Source organism: Nyctereutes procyonoides, unplaced genomic scaffold (assembly GCF_905146905.1).
Source record: "Nyctereutes procyonoides isolate TBG_1078 unplaced genomic scaffold, NYPRO_anot_genome, whole genome shotgun sequence".
Lineage (NCBI taxonomy): Eukaryota > Metazoa > Chordata > Mammalia > Carnivora > Canidae > Nyctereutes > Nyctereutes procyonoides.
Window position 1 is genome coordinate 25,176,514 of NW_026575146.1, and position 23,071 is coordinate 25,199,584.

Sequence of the window (23,071 nt, forward strand, 5' to 3'; positions counted from 1 at the left end):
CACAGTTGGTTAGGTGTTAGAGTCTACCAAAGATTCTCTCATTTTTCTCCTCTCCCTCTGCTCCTCCCCACTGCACTCTTTCTCACTCTCTAAGAAGAATGAATGAAGTAAAAAAAAAAAAGAATGAATGAAGTCTAAAACCTTCAGTCTAGATAAAATGCAGCTATATGTGTTTGGCAAGAGGCACATGTAAACATAAGGATGCAGAAAAATGTAAGATCATTAGATGGAAAAAGATATACCAGTCACATAAAACTAAAACTAAAAGCAAGCTGGTTATACAGTATCAAACAACACAGACTAACCCAAAAGGTATGATTCATTAAGTAGCTAAAACAGTTTTATATTTGAATGCACATACAAAGCTTCTAAATATTCAAAGCAAAAATTGACAGAATGTAAGAAGAAAAAAATCTACCATCACAGTACCACTTTTTAGTAAATGATGGATCAAAAAGATAAAAGTAAAAACGAATACATAGTATTTGAAGAAAATAATTTAAAATCTTGATTTAATGGACTGGTATACAAGACTACACTGAAACACTGGACACAGAGCGTTAAATTTCTTTCATGTGTAGCACTAGTCTTAACAAGTTTCAAAAATTGTTTTCGTACAAACCACAATGTATTCAACCATGATGCAGTTAAGGTTAAAAAAGCATGTCAATCTCACATAACTCTCCCAGAGAACAGAAAAAGAAATAATAAGTCGTCTTTCATTGTACGAGGCTAGTAGGACCTTGATTCCAAAACTAGAAAAAGATGATATAAAAAGGGAAAAGTACAAAGCAATCTTACTTGAACCCAGGCTCAAAAATCCCAAGATGAATATTAGGAAACAGGATCTAGTTATTACATTTAAAAGATGTATATTATCTATCATGACTGACTAACTAGGACCTTCTTTAGAAATCCAAAGTTGATTTACTATTAGAAGATTAATATAAGGTACCACATTAACAAGTTAAAGAAAAATAAGTATGATCTCAATACATGCAGAAAAATCAACATCAGTTTGTGATTTTTTTTTTAGCTTAGGAAACTAGAATTATAAGAGGATTTCCTAGACTTGTTAACAAAGCATTTACAAAATAAAACTTTAGAGAAGCACGATAATTAACTGTAAAATGCTGCCATCCTTTAAGAGCAGGAAATAAAATAAGAAAGATTATCTCTAGAGATTCTACCCAGCAAAGTAGGGCAAGAAAAAAGATGTCCAGGCTGAAGGAAAGGGCAGGTACATGTGGAGGGATGAGCCAGGTATATTCTTGGGGAGCAATTCTAATATGGCACCAAAACATTACCAGGGTGCTAAAGCATAATTGAGAATGTATCCAAAAGAAAAATCAATTACATGTTTATTAGAACTCTTCTCAGTGAGATTACAGTGTGTAGATTGGAGAAACACTTACACCACTTAGAACTGAGAGTAGACCCTGGGGGACCTCCATGAGAAAAAAAGATGGTCACTAAACTGCCTTCTAATGAGACTGGGACACCATAACTACAAGATTACATTCTGCTGAGAGAGGTATGCAAATGTGGAGCCAGCAGTGAATTCTTGGACAAGAGAGGTGAGCTAATACAAATAATATTAAGTATATCCTCTGCTTTTTTGAAAGTTGATGCTATGCCACTTCACTTTCATAGAAGACCTACAGTAGTACCTGTTTTTGCTAACTAAAAGTAATCTGGAGAGATTTTCACTTTTACAAAAAAAAAGGGGGGCAAAGAGTAAATTAGCGTTCAGCATTTGCTTTGTAGCGAGCCTTTATATAGGCAGTGCGTATCCCAGGCAGTGCAAGTGGTCCTGCCAAGGTTCTGCCCTGGGAACCACACTCAGTATCTCAGCATCATGCCACCATAGTTTTTCACAGCGTCTGTGAGCATCTGTGCATCTGTTAGCAAGATGGGGCCTAAGGTATCAGAAAAGCCTAAGAGAGGTTGGTTTTGGGGTCCTGGAATGCTCAAACTTTTTTTCTGTATAAGTTAACAGTAACTACTTATTTGCTTCACACTATTTCAGCTTATCGAAAGGTTTCACGGGATGCTCTACTTACAGAGAAGCAGGGAAAAGCTGCAACAATCTTAATTCTATTATTCCCAAACGTGGCGACTGGTGCCTCCTCTGGATAAATGTGTAAAGGTAATGAAAGAACATTGAGAAGAAACTATTAGCACACCCAGGGGCACTCCCGTTTTGATGTGGTCTCTGTGAGCAGAGCAGAGTGATAAGAAAGTAGAACTTAAAGACTTTCGGGAGAGATGGTGCTAGTGAGGCAGGAACAGCCCTCAAGATGAGAAATGTCAAGACATGGACTTGTTTCCGGAAGAGCCCTCTACAATACAACACGGTCGAGATGATCAACTGGAATGGGAGGATAAGAACAAGGAGGCTATTCTAAGGCATAGGTGAACCTGGGCAATAGAGAAAGGAACAGAACAAATGATATTATTGTTTTTAAATGGTCTTTCCAGGGGCAGCCTGGGTGGCTCAGCGGTTTAGCGCTGCCTTTAGCCCAGGGCCTGATCCTGGAGACCCAGGATCAAGTCCCACATCAGGCTCCCTGCATGGAGCCTGCTTCTCCCTCTGCCTGTGTGTGTCTCTCTCTCTCATGAATAAATAAAATCTTTAAAAAAAATAAAAAATAAAAAAAATAAATTGTCTTTACATTTATTTTATTCACAACTTCTTGATTTGTAACATTTTATTATTATACTCTATGGTTAGCCTTTGCTAGGCTAAACAATACTACTTTCTTACAGCATTTAAAAATTATCTTAGATGTCACTCTCTAGAACTTATAAAATCTCTCTTCTTAAAACGGAAATACAGTATAGAGAATTCTAAGTCAGTGTTTTACAAAAGGTAAATAAATCTCTTGTTTTCTTTCTTATATGGTGACATTATCCTTTTTTTGCTTTCCCCACAAAGGCACCTTGGTCTGATGTTTTGGGTAGTAAGTTTTTACCTGGTGAGATATAACCAATGTATTAGGAAAACTCCACATCTGTGAAAGCATTTGATTATTTTTACTCTAGATTATTTTTACCATCAGTGAGGCTCACCTACATATACGATGTTACCAAATTAGATGTTACTGATAAGATTTAACACAGGTGATAAGCCTAAAGAATTCTTGCCTCTTGATTGGCTGTATTTAGTTTGTCTTCCAGCTCTTCCTTCAGGTTTTCCAGTTCCTGTTGAAGTTGACTTTTATCCTCTTCCAGGTTTAGCTTCTCTTTTTTATACTGTTCCTCCAATTCCTAAGGAAAGGACATTTTTAAAAATTAACAAAATTGCAATTAACTGTATACTTCGAAACTCCAAGAAAAAGGCCATTCTGTTTTATATTTTGACACTTTGCTTTTCAAATTAGCCTTATCCTTAATTAATAATATTGGGAGTTATTAGTCTCATTAATCCTAAGGGCTTAGGCTCTATCATTCTAAATCACTTATGATGTGATTAAATAATTATTTTAAATGGTAAGGATATTTGGTCTAGAACAAGCTGAGTCAACAGATATGTATGATGTAAGTGATAATTTGAGGAGATAAAGAAAAAATTCTAAATATCTCTTGAATGTAGAATTATTTTTACATTCAGTAGCAGTTCTGGAATACTGGAACACAGTCAAGAATTACCAAGTACAAAATTAAGGCACCTAAAGAAGCAATACCAATAAAACTGATACTAAAGAAGACCCACTATTTGGCATCCTACTTAATACTTTGATACACAGAAGTAAGACATGGGGCCTGCCCTTAATAAGTTGAATATGTGATGAAAGTTAAATGACCATAGGGACTATAGGGTTATATGGATGGAGAACTGACAAGTTCTAGCTTGGTAAGAAAACCTGCACAGAGAACGCAATTCCTAAGTACAGTCTGAAGGAGTGTGTCAGTAAGAAAAGGTGAAGAAGAGCGAAATAGAACACGTGAAGCAGAAGAAACCTGTGCAAAAACCATGGAGGTGCAAATGAACCTGGTATGTTACAAGTAGTTCAACATTTCTATAGCATAAGGTGAGAAGAGTAATAAACAGGGTTCTGTGCAGCTCCCAAGGCAAAGTCCAGGTTTGATGATTTGCTGGGACAACTCACAGGACTCTGCTAGTCGTACTCACAGCTGTAATTTATTATGCAGCCGAAGGATACTAAGCACAATCAGCAGAGGGAAAAGGCATATGGGAAACCAGGCACAAGTTTCTAAGAGTCCTGTCTCACAGGACTCTCCACAAAGTTGTGACAATGATGTGAAATGCTGTGAGTGACTCAGTGCCCAGGTTTTCATTGGGGGCTAATGACACAGGTACCCCCTGACTAGCATGTGCCAAACTTCCAGACTTCAAGAGGGAAAGCAGATGTTCACCATAAACCATGTTATTTGCATAAACCCTTTAGGCACATGAGTCATTCTTATCAGGGAATGGTGGAAACTTTTCCAAAATGCAAGTTCCCAAATACTAGTAAGGGCCACCCTTGTACCCTGCCTTTCTAAGGACAGTAGCTTCAGGTGTGCTATGTTAACTCTTTCTGCATGGATTCTCTATATATTCACTTTCAAATGGGGAAGGTAAACTAGAGTTATGAAAGAAGATATAATCCTTTTTTATAACTAAATAATAAGGAATGGAGAAGTCACTTTTAGGTAAATGTTCTTTAAAAGATAACCTGATATTGGAGAGAGACTATTCTAAAAGGAAGTTGATTTGAGCTCAGGCTCAGACATGAGCTAGCTAGGCAAGAGAGGAATGAAGCAGCAAGTGATAAGTTATTTTGAGAAAACAGAAAGATATAGGTAAAGCTATCATTGAGTTTTGACTATGTTTATACACAGGAAATTCAAGTCATCTGCTTTATAGCAACATTTTAAAGATTGCAAGAAATATAAGTAGCATAAAGCAGATTCTTAGGTGGCTCAGAAATTGAAATTCAATGGGCAAGGGGATAATTAGGAGAGAAGTAATGAGGCAAAAATGATATTGATGAAAGATGCCTTGATTCTAGTACTTAGAACTTAATACAGAGGAATAAAGAGAGACAAGAGGCAGAACACCTGCAAGTTAAATACTACAAAAATAGAGGAAAAGGTAAGGTGAATGAGGGATGTAGAAATAATAACAAAAAATAGCTATGGAAGAGCTAAGCCGCTGTTACCACTAAATCCTTCACTATAAACCTCTGAGCACATACATATAGTCAGTAAGCATGCACATGCACCATGTAATTAAAGCTGGACAAATTTGTTCTGGAATAGTGAGCTGGCACAGAGAAAACAACAACCACAATTTTGAGAAATAACATGTCATTAAGTTTTGTCTCCAGCTACATAAACATATAATAGTAAGTTTAGTTAGAAATCACACTCTAACATCTAACAGGAAGTTTTATTTGAATTTTTAATTAAGTTCAGGTGTTGAATATTTTTCCAACTAGTTGTATCACAAATGGAGGAGACATATAGGTAAAGGTCTCAATTCATATCCAACCTCTCGTATTTACTAGGTTAGTGGTACTGAATACGTCATTTAGGTTTACTAAACCTATTCTGTATAATAAAAATGACATTAATCTCTAAGTCTTAAGTAGTAAGGAAAACATAAGAAAGCTTAGTAAACTATAAAATGCTATTACATAAAACATATAACAACCATCATGAATACACGCCTATATGTGGTGGTTAAATGTCTTAGGGTTTGGTATCCGAGACCTGAGTGTAAGACCTGGCTGATTCTTACTAACTGCATGTGTCTGAGCAAGTGTTTAAACTACTCTGTCCTCCATTTCCTCTTCGGGAAAAATGGGTATAGCAATTAAACCTATGCGAGTGTTGTGAGGATTAAATAAAACAGATGGAAAACAGTGCCTGGCACACAGTAAGAAATACTAATAATTAACATTTACTTATCACTCTATGCTAGGACATTTCTGAGTTCTCAACATTTTAGCTCACTTAACCCTTACAAGAACATTACAAAATGGATTATTTTTTTGGTTTGTCAGATGAGGAGCCTGGGGCGTGGCTTTTGAGGCCCAAGATTAGGGAGCTAGTAAGCAAAGAGCTCAGTGTAAGGCCTGTATCCATCAGACACCTTGCTCTTTCAACTGTGTAATAGGAAGGAAACATCTACAGGAGAGTAAGTGCTGCAACTAGTTAAGACTTCCTGAGGAGCACACCTAAGATGCTGTCTCATGAAGAGACAGCTCAAGATCAAGGGAGTGCTTCTACTACGGCTTATACAAAGTAGGAATGCTTCGTATCAATTTAAGAAACTACATCCCATGTCAAGAATTTTTAAGTATGTTACTCTTTGAATAATGATTTACAGAGTGATTGTAAGAGAGCAGACATCAGAGTGAAGCAACTCATTTACTCCACAATGAGTCACACCAGATCATTACAGAAACCCTTCTACTTTAACAAAGCAAGGCTATGTTGAATTTGTACTCACCACTTGCAGTTTTTTCTTATCCCTAACTGCATTACTGTGGACAGCCTCGATTGCCATATGGTGCTTCCAAGCTAATTCTTCCAAAGTCTTAGAATGAGCCTCATTTAATTGAGCTACCTCCCCTTCCAATCTATTCTGCAGGTTTTTTAGCTCCATCTCATAATATTCTTGCTGAGTTTTCTTTGCTTCATTTACTTTCTAAAATCAAAGCAAACAAAGATCAAAAATTGCACCTGCTTTCTTCATTACTTCTATTAGTATTCTGAATACTAAATAAATACATGAACTTGAATGAACTGAGCACTATGGGATTTAGACTTTGGACATGAGATTACATCATTGGCGTTCTCAGAAAATGACAGCGTGACAGGTAAAATGAATCACTTTAACACAAGTGATAAAATAGACTATTATTAGGTTAGAGCCAAGTGCAAGTTAGCACATCTATGAACTTAAGAGAAAGGCTCCCTGTATGTCAAAGCTGTACACAAAATGGCTTGCCAATTTACCCACTTGGATGATATTATTCAATACAATTTTATTGAGTGTCAATCATAGGCCTTTTAAACAGTCACAGTGTAATGATGGAGAAAAGGCAAAAGACAGTGGCAGTATAATTTTATAAATTCTATGAAAGGAGTGTACATCTTGTGCTGTAAGAGTATACAGTAAAGGAGCCTAGCCTAGAACAGGCGGGAAAGGAAGTAAATGCATGTGTACATGTTTGTGTGAGACAGAACTTGGATGGGGTAGGAAAGGGTGTGTGTGTGTGCGCGCGTGCGTGAGAGAGAGAGGGAGAGAGAGACTCCCACACAAACACCCATACATCAGGGAAAGCTTTCCAGAAGAGAAAACATCTGAGCTGCTGCTGATGCATTCTCTCATTTAATTCTCACAAGCCCATCAGGAAATGAGAGATGAGAAAATTTTAAACCTAGATCTGATGTCAAGAGCCTGAATTCACAAGCCCTTCCAGCATTCTGAAAGCTGAGTGATGGTCTCCCAGGTGGAGAAGTTCAGGTAGGATAGGAAGACCAGCCCCTAAGCAGTATGGACAGAACACAAGACACGAGGCTGGCAGTGGTGAGGAATGAGGCTCAGCAGGAGGTAGGAGTCAAAGGATGAGAAAGGGTCTTTTACGCTAAGGACTCTGGATTTCATTATGACAATGAGAATCACTGTAATTGACATAACTGATATATTTTTAAAACAATCAGGTTGGCAATAGACTAGTAAGTTGATAGAGGCAGGGAGAGTGGTTATGAAGTTTTAACTGAAATCCAGGCCACCATGGTCTAAACCTAAACCTAGAATCTGACAAAGGGTATGAAGGAAGGTGATGGAATAAAATACATATTAAGGGAGTAGAAAACCAATACGACTTGGTGACAGATAAAAGGGTCAAGGAAACAGTAATCAATAATGACTGATTTGCCAAACTAGACAGACTACAGTGCTAATGGTTGAAAATAGGAGTTAAAAAAAATACAGTACTCTGAGGGGAGAAAGTTCTAAGCATGTTGATTTGAAACGTTTGTGAGAAACCACAGTATCTTGTGGGAGTGGGAGACACAGGTCTCAAGTTTAGGGAAAAGATTGGCCCTACACCAACAGATTTGGGAGTGATCACTGAATAAATTTTATGCTACCAGAACGGATGAACATGTAAAATGAGGTGAAAATGCAGGGGAGCATCAATGGTAAGGGAACAGATGGAGGAGGGAAGTTCACAAGCAAGACTTCAAGGCTGGGGAGATAGGAGGAACATGTGCAAGAATGTGAAACACTAAAACACAGATGCTGTAAATCAGAGAGGAGTGAGTACCACAGTTGGACAAGATTCACCAAGTCCAGCAACCTGGATGTCACTGGAGGCTGGCACAAACACAGATTCCATGGAGTGTTGTAAGACAAACCACATGACACTTGGGTAAGGAGTGAATGGGAGGTGAGCAAAGGGCAAGGTTGTAATATGCCTGGTTGCTGAGGGAAAGAAAAAGAAATGCTCAAAACCCCCACTTCGTATTGTAAATATCTGAAAAATTGCCAGAAGTATTTAGCAATTACTCTACAAATGATGTGTCTTATTTGTTTAATCTAGAAAGTCAATATGTTGGTTTATAAATTTTCAGAGCATAATGGTTGTCATTCTTTTTAGTTTTATAGACATTTCCTAGGTGTACATGCAATAACATATTTCATCAATACAAAAACATATACAATTAACCACAAATAAAACATTTCATGGAAATAAGAGTTTATTCAGTTTCTGGTTGAAATAGGTTGAAATGTCTTAAGTTTTTACATTTTAAAATTATCAGTAATATTCTGAACATACATATAATATGGGATAGTCCAGGTGTATACCAGTTTTCCTCAAAATAAAAATAAAAACGAATTAAGAGATGGACTGTTACTGTGAAGTAGAAGTAAACACTTCACATCAAATTTGAAAAAGATTAAAGCTGAACATTTTTTCTTTTCTCTTCTTAGTGGGGGAAAGGGGAGAAGTACTCCACTGCTTTTTACCTTCTCCAGTTCCAAAATCTGCTGCTTCTGCTCTTCATCGAGACTCTGAGTTTTGCTTTGCAAAAAAGCTCTTTCTGCTTCAAGCTGAGATAATCTCTCATTGGCCCTTGATTTTTCTGATTCTAGATCCTTAATTGTAACCTCCTGGGTCATCTGAGTTGCTTGAAGCATTCCAATATGACCTATGCCCCCAAAAGAAAAATCTTCATTTTAAAATCTGTTGCTTTGTGTTATAAAAGTTTATATTTAATGACACAATTGTACTTTTAACCTGAGTGAAATAGTCTGCATGTACAAACAGTACTTTGATTTCTTCACTGTAAAAAACAGAAATGCTACTTATCCAAGTAGCACAATTTAAACTAGAAAGGAGTCCATTTTCACATTGCTGATGTTGCTCCCCATACCCAGGACCCCTTTTTTGTTTTTGTTTTTTTTTAAATACTGCCAACTAAACAAGTTGAAGTAGAAGGAACTCCTCAGGGATATATATAAAAGCTTTGGGAGTAAAATAAAGTTAAGAGAGGATGTACTGACTAATACCATGGCACCAAAAATGAGTAATCTCTTCTTTTCTAATCTCTTCTTTTTTCAAATTCTCATAAAAGAGAAAGAAATTTGTATGCAGGCAGTATAAATGGCAGACAGCAATTTGGTTGAAACTGAATTTGTGACAAGAGGCATGATAAAGAACTAAAGATAGATAAGGACAGAGAGGTTATCAAAGAAAAAATAAATGACAACAAAAAAAGGGGAAAAGAGGATGAGAGAGACTAAGAGATATAATATGAGTATGAGAAAAAGGGTCTCAGAAAGCACGTGTTAGGGCAGTGGTTCTCAATGTGCTCTGGACCAGCAGACCTGGAACTCTAGCTGGCAATGAAGATCATCCCAGACCTACTTATCAGAAGTTCTTGAAGCTGGATCCCAGAGTCTGTGGTTGCACACACCCTTTGGGATGATTTTCGTACACACTATACAGTTGAAAAACTCCTACTTGGGGGAAAGGTCATCTGGGATTCGGTGATGAGCCAATCAAATCAGATGACACCCTCAGAGAACTAGTTCAACTGGCTTTACCTGGCACAACAAACACTTGGGCATAATGCATGGATCACCACCTCCTCTAGTAAAGGGCTATGAAATGAGCTTATTAGCCATAGGATGGGCAACTCAGCTTTATCATGTAAAATGATCCCTATTAAACCAAATGAAATGAGGCACTCTAATCTACATATAGTTCCACTAAATACTTTAAAAAACATATGGCTTTTTTATCTTTATCTTTTTTATCTTTTAAAAATATATGTTTTTAATGAACAAAAAACCTCTTAGAAAGAATGCTTCATTGTTCTTTTAGTGAATGATTTACTGGTGCTAAAATACCTGCTAACTCTTAATTTTTCTATAAATACATGTTCTAAAAACAAGTTATCATTTACTAATCTTATGATTAAGAAGAAATTAGAGTCCTTGTTTAGAGTCTAAATAATTTTAAAGGATGAGAAGAAAAGGCAAATTTTATCTTGAATTAAGTTTTAGTGTTGGTTTCAGCTGAGGAATATACCAAGAACTGTGGTCACACATACTAGCTTTGAGGACAAGGTCTGAAGCCTGTTGTTGTAAACGTTCTCTGGCTGCTGCTAGCTCACTTTCCACTTCCTTGTGCTTGCTTAGCAAGGCCATCTCTCCCTCCTTGGCATCATCAAGCTGTTTTTGAAGAACCTAAGAATGATCAAATAGCCATTATTAATATGCAAGAATGGTGCTAAGCTAATTAGCTAAGCTAATGATGCTACTAAACTCAAATTACAAGCATCAACTTTCTCTTTTTCAATTCAAACTTAGTAATACCTACTTTTAAGTCTGTTTTGATAACACTTATAACTAATCTTCATAAGTCATATGACCCAATCATGAAAGGCAATTCTGCTCTAAGCTACTCAGATATTAAAAGCAGCTGTGAAATTTTCTCTGCCAATAAAACAGAATTTGTAGGGACTTCTTGGCTTTTTTTTTCCAAACATGTGCTATATGCCTACTTAATTCAGGTTTATAAAACAATTTTTTGTTCATTGAGCAGATCTTATTAATGAAGGTAAAGGAGAAAGCCCAATATTTTAGCTCTCCCAAGCCACTTGTGAAAAATATTAACATGTTATTTCATAAAATCCTTTCATAATCATTAAGATTTTAAGTTATCTCTAGGAGTCTTTAATATCCGAAGTTCTAATAGGAAAATAATAACTAGAGCAGTAAAAATTACCTTTGTTGATTTTCTTACAAAGGAAAAGGAGAAGAAAGCAAAATGGAAAAAAAAAAAGTTAAAGTAGTCTAATTGGAAAGAGAAAGCCAAAATTGGGGGGAAAAATCTGTATGCTGAATGTGATATTCTTTACTTACCTGAACACTGTTCTCTGCTGTAACAAGTGCTATCTGAAGCTTTTGGCATTTGTCACGAAGACTTCCAGCTTCATCCTGTACCATCTGTAACTCTGTCTTAAGTTTTCCTATGGTTTTTCGTAAAATTGCTTCTTGTCCCTGAAATTCTTTTCTAAGATCAGCTTCCTTTTCTTTGCTAGCCTGTAGGCTTTCTGCTGTAAAAAGCTGTGACCTTTTCAAAGTATCAAGTTCATGCTCATAAAAGGACTGAGCTTTATTCAACTTGCCTTCATAATCCTCAATTAGCTTTTTCCGTTCAAGTCTGAGTTCTTCCAGTGTTTTGTTTAAGGACTCCACCTCCACCCTGTGCAGCTCCTCCGCTTTCTCCTGTCCTTTACTGACCGAGGCACTGTGACCCTGCTGTGACTTCAACAGCTCTTGGATCTCCCGTCTGTGAGCAGTTCGCAAATCTTCCAACGCCAAACGTTTGTCTTTTTCAAACTGTACCTGGAGTTGTCCAAAACTCCGTAATCTTTCCTCAAATTTCCTTCTAATTTCTTCAACCTCTCTCGACATGGTTACTATGCGTTGGACATGCTGGGCTTCTGCACAAAGTTGCATGTCCTCAACTCTGTGCTTATAAGCTTCAAATTCTGTCAAAGCCTGCTGCTTCATTTTTATGTGATCTTCTAATGATGCTTCTAAAACCTGAATCTTTCTCTTAAGGTCTAACTCCTCTGTTACTTTGCTTTTATACTGCAGTATTTTTTCTCTTGTTTCTGCAAGAATCTGTTGGATTTCTTCCTCGTGAGCATCTTTGAGGGCTTGAATTGCAGATTCATGCTCATCATTTTTAGTGTTTAAAGCATATATTACCTGCATGATTTTGAAAAAGGGAGAACAATTCAGCAAACCATGTTCTTTTCATACTGGAAGTTAATTCTTTCATTTGAAAAGATGATATTGTTCAACATGCCTAATATTGGCAATGGTTAAGGACTAAATACTGAAGCTTCATTAATCTTTTGGATTCATAGATTGATTTACTTGGCTAGTTCTACCTCAGCACAACCTTAAAAGTTGCATCTGAAGACTTGACTACAAATGAAACACTGAGGAGTCAAGAGACAAAGGAGGCCATGTGACATAAAAGAAAGGAGTTTTCCATATGATCCAGTCTAGCTTAGAGGTGAGAATCAGGAGAAAAGCTTCAGAGTAAATATCTGCCCTACACAAGTGTCCCAGGGGAAGAGAGGTTTTGCATAAGTGGAAGCTCTAGGCCCTAAGTCTTCCTAAAGGCCTCTTTTATCTGTTTAATGTCTGGTATATTCTAAATCTAAAAATTTCCTTTTCTATTTCCCCTGTCTGTTCCTAAAGCTGATCTTCTTCTCTCAAAGTTCCTAGTAGTGGTCTCCTTACAATATCCAATTTGTACATTTTTCTGCTAAACACTATAGTTTTAACTAACTATAGTTTTACTTACTAATTTTTCCTGTCTCCAGGCAAGCCAGGTCCCTAGAGCCAGTAGTCTTTATTTTCATTTTATTCCTTGGATTTTAATGATTCCATTAAGCTTTCCCCAACCTTAACTGCAAATGACAACATAGTCCCCTTATAGTAATGCTCCCATTCTTGCATGCTCTTTGATACCCTCCATCACAGCACTGTGGTCAAATACTAGAATTTTCACGACTACTACTTAAAGCTTGGGGATGCACACACTTTCTTCTGAAGTAAAAAGAAATGAACACTATACAATCCAACAATCCAGAAGCTTTGCTCATTTTAATGTGATCTTAATCTGGCTTTAGAAATTAATTTCAGCACCAAAAGCCAGAAACTGCAATTAAGAGGCAAAAATGTTGCCATTTTTATAGAGAACTTGTTTCATGCAGCCTGAGGCAATGGAAACAGACCACCTGGCTCTTCACATACCCTGGTAAGGCCAGATCCTATTGCTAAATCTAGGCGGTGGCCCAGATGGCGTTGCTGTACTTGCTCAAGGAGGACACACTGGGGGTTTACCCCCACTGCAGAGGCTTCCCTCCATCCACACAGGGCCCTGTCTTCCAGAATCAATCCTCTATCCATAAACTCACTTGGTCTGCTCTATTTTGTTTTTTTTTTTTTTGTTTTGGTCTGCTCTATTTTGTGAGATGTAATCACCCCAAAGGCAAAAGGGTTGAGAAATGGCAAGATCCCATTTATCTTTCCAGCTACTTTTCCTGCTAGCTACCTCAAAAGGAAAATATATGCAATAGAAGGAAATAAATGCTTATTTATAGCTTTTCTTTTTAATAACTCTAATTCCAAATACCAGGCTATACCCTTAATGAGCTAGTAAAGATCCCCACGGAAGACTCCTTTCATTTACACATTTATGCTTAAAGGTAGCTTATAACACAAGAAAGTTGGTGGTCTCCTACAAACATCCCCCCAGGGTCACCTATCAGGTTGATGCCCAGGAAAAGCTAAAAGAGGCAGGAAGGAAAAACACACCAACCAGCTGAAGAGAAGTCCATTTGCTAGAGTGGCATAGGCCAGAGTCTCAGACCTTCCCAGGGTAGTCTGTGTGCATCCCTTACCTATTTTACTAAGCACGTGGAAGGAAAAGAGATAATATAAAGAGAGGGAATGAATCCCTAGAGAAAACCACGTCACACTTTTCATCATTTTATCCCAGGAAATGATCTTGAAAAGGACCTCTTTGTGGTGGGATTCCATATAACTCGTGATGAAACAGTATGGATGATGGGAACATCCCCCTGTCAACAATTCACTGAAATACTCTTCTCTTTTTTCTAATAATTTCCCTGCAGTCTTTGAAGGGTCAGCTCAAGTCTGGTATCCTTTAATAAGTCTTCCAAGACTACCCAAATCCATGGGAGTCTGTCTTTTCTTTATAACCAGTATCTCCATTTCCTTACCACCACTCATTTCTGAAGCTCAGTAAATATCCAACTGATTAAATTTAGGGGTCTTGAAAACAATATTGGAAAGTTGTGTGAGGATGTTAGCCTAGAAAAGTAGCTGACAATATAAAAGTACAGTAGCATATAAAAGTGTGGATAAAAAGGCGAAAATAAAGGGGACAGAGGTAGGAATGAAAGCTTTGTTAAAAAGAATAGAATTAAGTAAATAAAACATCTGACAAATAATAGGGAAATATTATAGTAAGGAGCTCTATTTCACTTAATATTCTATTCCAGGGGTCAGCAAATGGGCCTGCAGGCCCAATTTGGCTGCTGTTTATCTTTGTAAATAGTTTTATTGGAGCACAGCTATGCCCCTTTACGTATGGATAGTCTATAGCTGCTTTACCACTGTAACAGCAAAGTTGAATAGTTGTGAAAGAGACCTTACTACTAACTTCTTTTCTGATATACACATGTCAAATTATCTTATCAGCCAAAATTGGCAGCCAAAAATTAAAAATATCTGAATTTGTAGTAGCTTTGTTTAGTCTCAAATAGTCCAGGGTTTCAACCACAACAACTTACACATTGAGAAAACCAATTATTTTATTCTGAAACTGTATTATATAATAGAAACACAATATCATACTGGCCATGTAATAGTATCTTCCAGGACAACCATGTTGAAATAAAGTTTCTAAAAAATTGAAAAAAAAAAAAGGGCAGCCCAGGTGGCTCAGCGGTTTAGTGCTGCCTTCAGCCCAGGGCCTGATTCTGGAGACCCAGGATCGAGTCCCACATCATGGAGCCTGCATGGAGCCTACTTCTCCCTCTGCCTGTGTCTCTGCCCACCCCCCTCTCCCACCCCCCCCATGTCCCTCATGAATAAATAAAAATTTAAAAAAAAAACTTGAAAAAAGGAAGATAAAAGGATGCCAAGCATAACAAAATAGTGCTTTTAAATAATCATTTAAAATATATTACTACTTAATGATATCATTTTTATTTTTTATGATATTTTTAAATGAGAATGTTATATATTAATTTTCGGGTTGACATTAACATGATGTGGTATCCTCCAACTGTTCACTTTTCTACATAACTTTTCTACATAATAGTTACAAAGGTAATTATTCTAAAGTATCTTTTGCTGATTAATTACTATTTCTCAGACCAAAGAAATCTACATTATTTGAACACACAGAAGATATGACTTGAAGTAACAGAACTGATCCAAATCAGATTTTTGATCCTAGGTAAGATAATTTCTCCAAGCTTCAAGTTTCTCTATAAATAGAGATCATATTTGTTCTATCCTAGTCACATTGTTGTTTATAAGATCAATCTATCATTGACATTTTTAAAAAGATTTTATTTATTTATGAGAGAGAGAGACACCACACACAAGCAAGAAGAGGAGGGCTGCAGAGGGAGAGGGAAAAGCACAGAACCTGCTGAACAGAGAACCCCTGGGACCATGACCTAAGCCGCAGACATTTAAAAAATGATGCCATACAAAGATTTTCCAAAAAATATAAAGTAATATAAGATGGTAAGGTTTTTTATTAGTTCTATCATTTATGGAGAGAATGAGGCTAATTTTAAAAGAAAATTCAGTAAGTGATCATAATCACCCATAAAATTGGCTATTATTTTCCACACAGGAAAAGGGAACTCTCTTATGTCTCTTTTCATAAACTATTTTAAAAGACATTAAGAGCCACTTACAGTTTTTCTAGAACTATGAACATTCAGAGAATGGGACAGTACAATCATTTCAGCAATTTCATGTAATTTCACAGTTCCATTTTATGCCAATAATGCATAATTTAACTATAAATTCCATGATGAATAAGGAACTGTTAGTGATTTTTACTTTTTATATGAAGATTTTCAGATAATCTTATCCATGGATAAAATGAGAACAATTCTAGGTCCTAGTTTTTAAAATGCTACTTAGGGAACAAATAGTTTCTGAAATAGTTCTCCTTGTTGGTTGCTATGGATTGAATTGTGGCCCTCTCTCTCCCCCCAACAAAATTCATCTAACTGAAGCCATAGCCAGATGGTATTTGGAGATGGGGCCTTTGGGACATAATTAAGGTTAGACAAGATGAGGGTGCTGCCCTCACAATGGGATTAGTACCTTTAAAAGAGACACCTGAGAGCCTGCTTCCTCTCTTTTAGCCATGTGAAGATACAGTAGGAAGGTCTATGGTACTTTGTCATGGCAGACTGAACTAATACATTGGCAATATATAAATATGTTCCCACTAAAATCTAACTCATTAGTAATAAAAAACTTTCATTGAAAAGTATGCACGTATTAACTTAAAACATGTTAAGATAAATTACTGCATATTATACCAACTGTTTTAACACTGTTAAAGGAATCATTGAAGAAATAGTGGTAAATTCATATTATGTAATATCATGAAGTCATTAAAATGCACATCTCACTTACGACAGTGTTTCATAATATAAGAAAAAGCCTGTAAGAGATGACAAATATACAATGCTGTATCAAAAGATCCAATCTTCTAGAGGAAAAAATGTGAGTGTGTATATGTGTGTGGATACATATTAAAGGTATGTAAAGAAATAAACCAAATTTTAACTGGGGATATTCAGCATTTCTAAACCTTCAATAATGAATGTATATTACTATTACAGTCAAAAAACATTAAACACTTTTAAAAGATTAACATAATGCTAAAATAAGAATACTTAAAATACTTTAATTTTAGTAAAATATATCAAAATGGAAAGAAAATTAAAGGAACATTCATTAAATACCAACAGATACCCTGAAAATTTCCTTAAAAATCGCTGAAATAAAACATTTATAAAAATCATAAATTGTTTAAAGAATACTGAATATTCATCATTTTACTTATGAAAAAGAACTTATGAAAAGTTCATTTAATTTTACTTATGAAAAGAAAGAAAAGATGTATTTTAAGAAAAAATTTAAAAATCCAATTACCTTGTTAAAGTTTGATAGCTTACTGGCAAATCTTTGGTGGTCAATTCATTTATTCTTCCCTTCAGCAAAAATATATGGCACCTGCTATGTGCCAAAATCTATAATTGGCACAGTAAACACAACTGTGACCTGGATGCATATACATGGTATTTGTTCTCATGCAGCTTGATGAAGAGACCAACCTTAAAGAAATATTTACTCCATTAGTCAAAATAAAATTTCAGTAAGTTATACAAAGGAGAAGAAATACAAAATTAATCTTTGCAAGGGGTAAGAGTGACAGTGGTATGGTAGGTTTCCCCTTATTCTGAATGAAAGGCTTACTTTATCTAAACCAGAATCTCTTCATTTAGTCAAAATGTTAAGGGTGAAAACTATAGAGAGAGAATCCTGAGCCAAATGCTCAATCAGAACAGAAGGCAGAGAGATGGATAAGCATGGGAATCTGTGAGGGGAAAAATGGGTTCCAGAGCAGGAAAGGTAGACATGCCTCACACTGCAGACGTACTTAGAACTGTTGGGTCGATGGGATTCAGAGGAGAGAATCTACTGAGAAAGAGTGAAAAGAACTGAGGACCATGCCTGGGAGGGTTCAGGGACGGCAGAGGATGAAGACCCTACACACAGAGGCAACGTCCTGGAGAGATGAATCAGAGCAGACTATAGGCAGAGGACCAAGATCTAAGATGTGAGGGACGAACAGTAGATCGTGTTGAAGGCTGCACAAAAATCAAGAAAAACGAAGACTCAAAGCCCCTGCATTCAGAATCGAAATCTCAGAAGTAGGTTTGTGAGAGAGGTTTGGTAGAGTGGTGAAGGATGAGCTGGAAGACAAGTGGCAAAAGTGGGTGGGTGGATGGTAAGTGAATGGAGGTAGTCCATTGGTAGAGAAAAACACCAAGAAACTGTGGGTAAGAGAAACAACTAGAGACAGCTAGGATGATGGCTTAAGGAGGCAGCAGAGTCCATAGGGAGTGCTTTTTTTTTAAAAAAAAAAAAAAGAGGGATTGAAAATGTGAACCAGGAAGGGTAAACTGTGGAACCAAAGTCATGGAGAAAGTCTCAGGTCAGGCTTCCCTGGCACAAGTGGAAAGACTAGTGTTGGCTGAGAGTAGGAAAAAGTCCTCCCAAAAGAGCAAGGCTGAAGACTGAGATTTTAGGCAGAGAGAGAAGATGGACAACTCCTATCAGATGGCTTCATACTTCTCCATAACAGGGAGATGAAATCATCTTCATAGAGCATAGGAGCCATCAGCACCTTCCCTCGGTTGGCCATAAACAATGCTACTGATGTTAGCTGGGCCAGGCCCAGCCTTCCCAGTATATCTCACTGAAGACAGACTAAGAGACACAGCACCATGAGCAGACCCTTCTCATCACTGCTCTTCCAGTTGTTTTCCTGCCAGTCTCAATCTTTAGTTTTTATTTTAAAATACTGGAAACGTGTTCACTTTCCCTTTCTTATCAATGTCAGAGATAGAAGACATACCAATGGGGGGTGGGGTGGGTGGAGGAGGAGGAGGATGAGGGAGGAATGGAGGATTCACCTCAAGTACGTGAGCACTATATGAGGCACGAAGGAACTTAAAAAGTAATACAGGAGCAATCTGAGATTCGTTTTTGTTTTTTTTTTTTTTAAAGATCCTACGCATTTTAAACAAAGGAAGAATATGTTTTTATTATTCTGTTTTTATTATGAAACACTCAGTTCTTCCAGTTGAGCTACCCACCAAAAAGTTACTTTGGGCCTTAAGGCACCAAAGTTAAAGAATACTGAAAAGAAACTCTCAAACTTCTCAAAAATAGTGGGTCACTGAACTCTGCCATGTAGGTTCCATTCTATCTGTTCTGGAATGGTAACACAGGCTATTGCTCTATACCACAATTTATATTCAAAACCAGCCTTATAAATAAAATTTCCACAAATCATCAAATCTGATGAGTTGTAGGTAGCTTACTTAGGGAATCTTTTTTTTTTTTAAGATTGTATTTATTTGTTTATTCATGAGAGACAGAGAGAGGCAGAGACATAGGCAGAGGGAGAAGCAGGCTCCCTGGGGGGAGCCTGATGCAGGACTTAATCCCAGGATCATGCCCTGAACTGAGGGCAGACGCTCAACCACTGAGACACCCAGGCATCCCTCCTTAGGGAATCTAATGTTTCTATGAAATGGCTCACCTTTTGGAGCTGGTATATTGTTAGAATACTTACTATATAAGGGCATGTTAATAAAATGTTTTTAAAACTTTTTCTCAGGATCTTGAGCTCACCTCCTCCCATGGACACTCTGATGTAACAACTGCATATATGCAATTAACTTTGAAAATGACCTGAAGACTGGTAGAACAGACCTTCCACAACTAATCCTAGAGAGAGGGCACATGGAAAAGGGTAGGAGGGGCACAGACATTGTTGGGAAGCAAACGCCTTTGTGAAACTAACTACAAACAGGAGGGGCAACCACAAGCACAAAGAAACAAGAGGATCAGGGATCCCTGGGTGGCGCAGCGGTTTGGCGCCTGCCTTTGGCCCAGGGCGCGATCCTGGAGACCTGGGATCGAGTCCCACATCGGGCTTCCGGTGCATGGAGCCTGCTTCTCCCTCTGCCTGTGTCTCTGCCTCTCTCTCTCTCTCTCTGTGACTATCATAAATAAATAAAAATTAAAAAAAATTAAAAAAAAAAAAGAAACAAGAGGATCAGACCCCATCCTAGGCACTCTAGGCATTAGGGACACGCAGTAGGAATAGGAGTCCCCATAACACCTGGCTTTGAAAACTGAGCTGACTCAGCTTTGGGAGTTTTGAAATTTAGTGGGCTAAGAGTGCCTGGGTAGTTCAGTCAATTGAGTGCTAACTCTTGGTTTTGACTTAGATCATGATCTCTTGGTTGTGGGATCAAGCCCCACATCAGGCTTTGTGCTTAGCCTGGAGTCTGCTCCAAATTCTCTCTCCCTCACCCTCCTGTTCACTGTCTCTCTCTCAAATAAATAAATTTTTTTAAAAATCAGCAGGCTTAACTCCAGGAGAGCTGAAGGGCAATAGGAAACTGAGTCCTTACCCTTAAGGAGCCAGCATAATAACTAACTCGACCAAAGATACAGCACCTCTGGTATTCATGAAGATTTATTTACTAACCTCAGAACATGCACTGGAGGGGCAGGGATGTTCAGATTTCTCCAGGAATAATAGTGCTGACAGGCACCATTTCTCTTCCCCTCACCCAGCAAAGATAGTTGAACACTTGCAGGACCCAGAGCTAACACTCTCCATCTATGTTGCTAGCACTGCATTCCCTGTGAATCCACCTCAGCAGGAATCCTCCAAAGCAGCTTCTGCACCATTATTCCCCACAAGCAGCCCCAGCAGGACATGCGCCACTCCAAAGTGACTCCTACTCAAGGAGTGGGGGGAGATGGAACCCCACACACCAGAATGCCCGCAGCTCCAGCAGCTGAGCCTCTCAACTGGCCACACAGGGAAGAAGCCCAGTTATTATATATGTCTGTAGTTATGGCATAGAGGCTAAGCATAGATAAATAACCTGACTCCTTTAAATAAATAAGTAGCCACCTTTCCCACCAATGAGCTCTAGGCAACCTCAGGGAGGCCACCTTCCAACTGTGCAGGGGCCAAATCCTGCCCAGTATGCCCACAGTAGGAAAAGCAGGTCAGTGCACCCACTTGGGTAGTAGGCAAACATGGCTCAGTCACAACAGTAGGGGGCACACAGTCCACACAGGAGATACTCAGTGGAAAACCTGGTTCTGGTGACCAGGGGGTATGGCCTTATAGGATACCACAAGACCTCTTTTACACAAAGCCACTACTTTCAAGACCAGAAGAAATAGCTAACCACCCTTATAGACAGAAACAAACAGAAAGTTAGACAAAATGAGAAGAGGAATACTTCCCAAATAAAAGAATGAGACAAAATCACAGTAAAAGAGCTAAGTGAAATGGAGATAAAGCAATATTCCTGATAAATAACTCAAAGTAGTGGTCAAAAAGATACTCAGTGGACTTGAGAAAAAAGTAGAGGGTCTCCGTGAGAATTTCTACAGAGACAGAAAATATAAAAAATAACCAGAGAGGAAGAATTCAGTAACTAAAAAAAATACACTGTAGGAAATCAACAGCAGATTAGAGGAAGCACAAGAACAGATCCAGACTCTGGAAGACAGGGTATGGGAACCAACAAAGCTGAACGGCAAAAACAAAAAAGAATAATACAGAGTAAAAACAGGTTAAAGCAACTCAGTGACAGTATCAGGCATAATAACATTCACTTTACAGGGATCCCAAAAAGTGAAGAGAGAAAGAAGAGGGCAAAAGAAACTTACCTGAAGAAACAATAGCTGAAAATTTCCCTATCTGGGAAAGGAAATAGATATCCTTCCAGTCCAAGAAGTACAGACAGCCTCTAACAAGATGAACCCAAAGAGGTCCACTCAAAGACCTATAATATGGGACGCCTGGGTGGCTCAGTGGTTTGGTGCATGCCTTCGGCCCAGGGTGTAATCCTGGAGTCCCAGGCTCAAGTCCCACATCAGGCTGCTTGCATGGAGCCTGCTTCTCCCTCTGCCGTGTCTCTGCCTCTGTGTGTGTGTGTGTCTCATGAATAAATAAATAAAATCTTAAAAAGACCTATAATAATTACAATGGCAAATGCTAACAATAAAGAGGAATTTTAAAACAACAAAAGAAAACAATTACATATAAGAGAAACCCCTTAAGGCTATCAGCTTATTTTTCAGTAGAAACTTTGCAGGCCAGAAAAGAACAGCATATTCAAGTACTGAAATGAAAAAACCTGCAACCAAGAATACTCCACTCAGCAAGATTAAATGTACATAGATGAAATGCTCCAATCCAAAACACAGGGTGACTGATGGATTAAAAAAAGAGAAAAAGAAAAAAAAATGACCCATCTATATGCTGCCTACAAAAGACTTACTTCAGACCTAAAGAAACAGACTACAAGTGAAGGGATGGAAAAACATATACCATGCAAATGAAAGCAAAACAACAACAACAAAACCACACACACACAAACACAAAAATCAGGGGGGCAATACTTATATAAGACAAAATAGACTTTAAGACAAAGACGGTAAACAAGAGACAAAGAGAGTCACTACATAATGATAAAGGGATCAATCCAACAAGAGAATATGACAACTGTAAATGTCTATGGACCCAAGACAGGAACACTTAAATACAAAGCAATTAATAACAGACATACAAGGAAAAATTGACAGCAATAATAGTAGGGATGGTCCATTTACATCAATGGATAGATCACCTAGACAGAAAATCAATAAGGAAGCAGTGCCTTTGAATGACACATTACACCATATGTGCCTAACAGATACATACAGAACTTTCTATCCCCAAAGAACAGAATACATTCTTTTTAAGTGTGCATGGAATATTCTCCAGGATAGGTCACATGTTAGGCAACAAAACAAGCTGCAATAAATCTAGGAAGACTGAAATCATATCAAGCATCTTTTCCAACCACAAAGATATGAAACTAGAAATCAATTACAAAAAAGAAGAAACTGGAAAGAACATAAACATATGAAGGCTAAATAAACAACATGCTACTAAACAGCCAATGGGTCAACCAACAAATCAAAGAGGAGACCAAAAAATAATGGAAACACATGAAAATGAAAGCACAACAGTCCAAAATCTTTGGGATGCAGCAAAAAGCAGTTTTAAGAGGAAGGTTTATAAAATTACAGGCCTACCTCAAGAAACAAATCTCAAATAAATAGCCTAACCTTAATCCT

The 23,071-nt window shown here is 37.6% G+C and overlaps 1 protein-coding gene across 3 annotated transcripts in view; it reads right to left on the minus strand.

The window, feature by feature from the left end:
- The window catches only part of FAM184A (family with sequence similarity 184 member A), a 106,499-nt gene that overhangs the window by 51,392 nt on the left and 32,036 nt on the right, over nucleotides 1-23,071 (minus strand). For 2 of the 3 annotated variants that reach the window (XM_055311648.1, XM_055311647.1), the window contains exons 2-6: nucleotides 11,396-12,250; nucleotides 10,582-10,717; nucleotides 8,993-9,174; nucleotides 6,464-6,661; nucleotides 3,148-3,270 (exon numbers count right to left, since the gene is read on the minus strand). In XM_055311648.1, coding sequence (XP_055167623.1) covers nucleotides 3,148-3,270; nucleotides 6,464-6,661; nucleotides 8,993-9,174; nucleotides 10,582-10,717; nucleotides 11,396-12,250 — 1,494 coding nt within the window. Of the gene's footprint in view, nucleotides 1-3,147; nucleotides 3,271-6,463; nucleotides 6,662-8,992; nucleotides 9,175-10,581; nucleotides 10,718-11,395; nucleotides 12,251-17,275; nucleotides 17,458-23,071 lie in introns of all 3 variants that reach the window. The other variant, XM_055311649.1, reaches the window with a different exon arrangement.